A 5,095-nucleotide genomic window follows, 5' to 3' on the forward strand; every position below is an offset into this window, starting at 1 on the left:
CAGATATCAAAGGAAAAGGGTGAACATCCCCAAGGACTTTGCTGCTTCTGGAGAAAGAATTAGCATAGTTTTGGTTTTACATGGGATAGTTGTATTGTGTTAGGTGGAAGAATGACCTTGTTATTGTCTTTATTTTGGAGATTGCATGATTTAAGGAGATAAATGTGAACTCTAAGTTGACGAGGGAGGACCATGGTGACCAATTTTATGTATCAACTTGACTAGGCTTTATTTCCTAGTTTTTCAATCAAACAGTAATGTGTGACTGTGAAGGTATTTTATTAGAAGTGATTGAAGTCCATGTTCAATTCACTTTAAGTATAAAAAATTATTCTAGATAATTTAGAGGAACTTTGTTCAATCAAGTGAGATGGCTGAGGTTATAATAATAAATAATTATACAGCTGCTTAATTAAAATGAAAACATTTTTAAAATAAAAACAATCTCATGAGATTTCAAAGCAGAAAGAAAGTGTTAGTTGATCAGTCATGTCTGACACTTTTCAACTCTGTGGTCTGTCCATGGAATTCTGTAGGTAAGAACACTGGAGTGGGTTGCCATTCCCTTCTCCCGGGGATCTTCCCAACCCAGGGATCAAACTTGGGTCTCCTGCATTGCAGGCAGATTCTTTACCCTCTGCGCTAACAGGGAAGCCCATGAGATTTCAAGATAACATTAATTGTACAATAATGATTAATAAAGGTTTTCAAGCATAAATATATACTGTTATCTTTTGACAAAAGACTGAAAAGTCTAACACTTGGATAGGAATTATATAATTCAAGATAAAGTATCTGATATTGTTTTTAGTGCTTATATGAGGGCCATGACCCATACCATTACCTTTTGACTAAAGAAAAGTGGTAGTGGTGATAGTTAAGTATCTCAGTCGTGTCCGACTCTTGTGATCCCATGGACTACAGACTGTCAGGCTCCTCTGTCCATGGGATTTCCCAGGCAAGAATTCTGGAGTGGGTTGCCATTTCCTTCTCCAAGGGATTCTTCCTGACTTGGGAATCGAATCCAGGTCTCCTGCATTGCAGGCGAATGCTCTACCAACTGAGCTATGAGGGATATTATTAGAAATTATACAGTGGTTAGACTAAAAATCACGAGGGCCAGGAAAATATATCAGGTTTAGATAAGTTGAAAACTACCACAATAAAACCAATTTAAAACAATCTTGTCTGACATTTTTTGTTAAATTTATTTATTTTTGGCTGTGCTGGCTCTTCATTGCTGCCTGGGCTTTCTCTAGTTGCAATAGGGGGGCTTCTCATTGCTGTGGCTTCTTCTGTTGCAGAGTACTGGGCTTTATTGAAGTGGGCTTCAATAGCTGTTGTGGGTGGGCTCAGTAGTTGTGGCTCCCAGGCTCTAGAGCACAAGCTGAATAGTTGTGTCTCATGAGCCTAGTTGCTTCACAGCATGTAGGATCTTCCCGGATTAGGGATCAAACCTGTGTCTCCTGCCTTGACAGGCAGATTTCTTACTACTGAGACAACAGGGAAGCCCCTCTTCTGATCTTATATAAAAACTTAATACAAAATAGGAAGACCATGTAGTTATAGTATAAAGTCAAAACAAAACAAATATAGTATATAAATTAACAACCCGATTAAAACTTATGAAATGTGGCTTCCAGGTTGTTAGGGTGAAATGGCATGCCTGCCATCCTTAAACTCTTGGCAGAACATATTTTGTTAATTCTCTCATCCAATATGTTTGCTAAGCCAGACAGAATCCATTTTTCCTCTGTCATTTTATAATGGCTGAATGAAAGCATGTACTACTTCTTAGCATATTGCCTTCACCATTACAAAATTTAAAAAAAAATATTTAGAAGGGAGATGTTCTGGGAAACTTGGAAAAATCTTATACATCCAGGCCAAGTACTAACAAGAGCAGTTTCATGGCTCTTGTCAATGCCAATGCTTACTTTACCTGAAAACTAGGGGGCTTTAATGAATTGCTTCTAGTTTTTCTGAGTCTAAGCCGCAACTATAACACCCCCAAAATTATGTATATAGGAGTTCCAATAAAGGAAGAGAACTAAAGTGTGAAATTATGTATTTTATAAATATATTCCATTTGTTAGAAATTTCCCATTGTATGTATTTTATATTCTAAAAATTTATATTACATATCATATAATACATTTTATAAGTGGGTTTTATTATAAAATGGGTGAAGATATTATATATATGTATGTATTGAAGATATTATATATATGTATGTATATAAAATCCTGTTTTCTCTCTACCATGGTAAGTTTTGCACACTATCTTGCAATGTTTCTTTTGGAGTCTGAAAGGTATTTCTTTCTCATTTTTTCATAGATTTAAAAAAGTAATTAAATGATATATCATTAAGGTCAGTTCAGTTCAGTTCAGTCGCTCAGTCGTGTCCGACTCTTTGCGACCCCATGAATCGCAGCACGCCAGGCCTCCCTGTCCATCACCAACTCCCGGAGTTCACTCAGACTCACGTCCATTGAGTCAGTGATGCCATCCAGCCATCTCATCCTCGGTCGTCCCCTTCTCCTCCTGCCCTCAATCCCTCCCAGCATCAGAGTCTTTTCCAATGAGTCAACTCATCACATGAGGTGGCCAAAGTACTGGAGTTTCAGCTTTAGCATCATTCCTTCCAAAGAAATCCCAGGGTTGATCTCCTTCAGAATGGACTGGTTGGATCTCCTTGCAGTCCAAGGGATTCTCAAGAGTCTTCTCCAACACCACAGTTCAAAAGCATCAATCCTTCGGCGCTCAGCCTTCTTCACAGTCCAACTCTCACATCCATACATGACCACAGGAAAAACCATAGCCTTGACTAGACGGACCTTAGTCAGCAAAGTAATGTCTCTGCTTTTGAATATGCTATCTAGGTTGGTCATAACTTTTCTTCCAAAGAGTAAGTGTCTTTTAATTTCATGGCTGCAGTCACCATCTGCAGTGATTTTGGAGCCCAAAAAAATAAAGTCTGACACTGTTTCCACTGTTTCCCCATCTATTTCCCATGAAGTGATGGGACTGGATGCCATGATCTTTGTTTTCTGAATGTTGAGCTTAAGGTCAATTGATTATAAAAGGAAGAAGTCCCCTAACCCACTAGGAAGCAAGCAACAGGTCATTATATTGACTATTGCAGAACTTCTTTTTGTATATGCCTCCTAAGATAGAAAGGGCTTTTAAAACAAAACAAAATTAAACTGGAAAAATGTCATTAATATAACTCTAAAGACTAGTTGTATAACTACTTCTGAATATCTTCTTGAAAAATAGAATTACTTTATAATAATTTCACTAATGTATGTGTTTTAGAGTTCTGATTATTTAACTCTTTGCCTCCTAAAAGAAAGAATTTAATTAATACAAGAAAGAAAAGGGAATTTTCTTTGATATATAGCCTCTTATTCCTTAATTATTGTATTGTCAGTATGTTTATCATTGCAGATGATGAAAAAAAGAAGAAAATCTGAAATCTGAATTTCTTCAGCAAAGAGAATCTTTCAAGAAAAAGGCTCGGCCACTTGCCATGGTTTTTCTGATGGCATTTTTGACCTCCTTGTTCCTCAGGCAGTAAATGATAGGGTTGAGCATGGGAGTAAAGACTGCATATATGGCTGAGATCAATTTGTTAGAATTGAATGAAGCAATGGCCCGAGGTCGGACATACATGAAGATCACGGCTGTGTAGAAGATGACTACCACTATAAGGTGAGAGGCACAGGTAGAGAAGGCCTTCCGCTGCCCAGTGGCTGAAGGAATGTGCAGGATGGCAGAGACAATGAAGGCATAGGAAAGGACAGTGGCTGAGAGAGGAAACACAAGGATGATGATGGCTAGCACAAAGTCTACCATCTCTGCCACAGATGAGTCCATGCAGGCCAATTTGAGGATGGGGGAAACGTCACAGAAAAAATGGTTCAAGATATTATTACCACAGAAGGAAACTTGGGAAATGAAGTATACTTTTGCCATGGAGACAGTAAAGCCACTCAGCCAGGAACTGATGGTTAGCTGAACACAAAATTCTGTGGTCATCATAACCGGATAGCGAAGAGGCCAACATATAGCCACATAACGGTCATAGGCCATGGCAGCCAAGAGCACACACTCAGTACAGGCAAGTGACATGAAGAAATAGAGCTGGGTCATGCATCCCAAGAAGGAGATGGTATTGGGACAAAGCAGGAATCCAGCCAGCATCTTGGGGACTGTGACAGATATATACCAGGTCTCCAGAAAGGACATGGTGCCCAGAAAATAATACATGGGCTTGTGCAGGGATCCAGTGACCCATACAGTGAGGATGATGACTACGTTCTCCAACAGCACAAATAGGTAGGTGATGAGGAAGAGGAAGAAAAGCAGAACTTGCAGCCAAGGGTAAGTAGGGAAGCCCACCAGGACAAATTCACTAATATGAGTGATATTTTCCTTCCACATAATTAGGACATCAAAAGACGAAAGATTTAATGATGGCAGCACCAGATTGAAGGGTGAATTCACATTGGCGCAAGGGGCCCTCAGGCTACATTAAACATAACCTTAGGGTCATAATCTGGTTGTGGGGTATAATTTAGGTCACTGGAGGCCACAGAATCTTCTCCAGAAAATCATGTGTCAGAACAGGACCTGAAAACAAATAGAACATAAACACAAATCTAAGAATCTCAAAGTAGAATTGTGAGGTCAGATTCAGAGTTCAGGCCTTTGGATCAGAAGAGGCCTCCAGGTAGTACTAGGAGGAAATCCTTTCCTTATCATCATATTCACAGATTTCAGGGGCAGCTATAAAGTAGGAAATCATCACAATTAGAGAAAGTGCCAAGGATTGTCCAGGAAGCAAGGAAGTTTGAAGTCTGGAGAAAATAGAAGCAGAATATCAACTAGGAAAGACCCTCCTAGCCAGAAGAATTGCTGACTCTGGTCTACTCCTCAGCTAAGCCCTATGTCTTTTGAAGACACTGGCAACAGTACTTAATAATTCACTGCCTATTTTTAGGCCCACAGCTTTTTAAAAAATTGAATAAAGAAATGTTTACCCTCTTAGAATAATTAAATGTATTTTAGTGTTTTAGATGATTTCTAATAA

General features: G+C 38.9%; 1 protein-coding gene across 1 annotated transcript; it reads right to left on the reverse strand.

The window, feature by feature from the left end:
- Positions 3,490–4,446, reverse strand: LOC102188498 (olfactory receptor 6). Its single transcript, XM_005702149.3, has one exon. The coding sequence runs from the start codon at positions 4,444–4,446 to the stop codon at positions 3,490–3,492; it is 957 nt and encodes a 318-aa protein (XP_005702206.3).

This window comes from Capra hircus, chromosome 15, assembly GCF_001704415.2.
Source record: "Capra hircus breed San Clemente chromosome 15, ASM170441v1, whole genome shotgun sequence".
NCBI lineage: Eukaryota > Metazoa > Chordata > Mammalia > Artiodactyla > Bovidae > Capra > Capra hircus.

Coding starts and splice junctions, on each gene's coding strand:
- LOC102188498 (XM_005702149.3), bottom strand. CDS start 4,446: ATGTGGAAGGAAAATATCACTCATATTAGTGAATTTGTCCTGGTGGGC.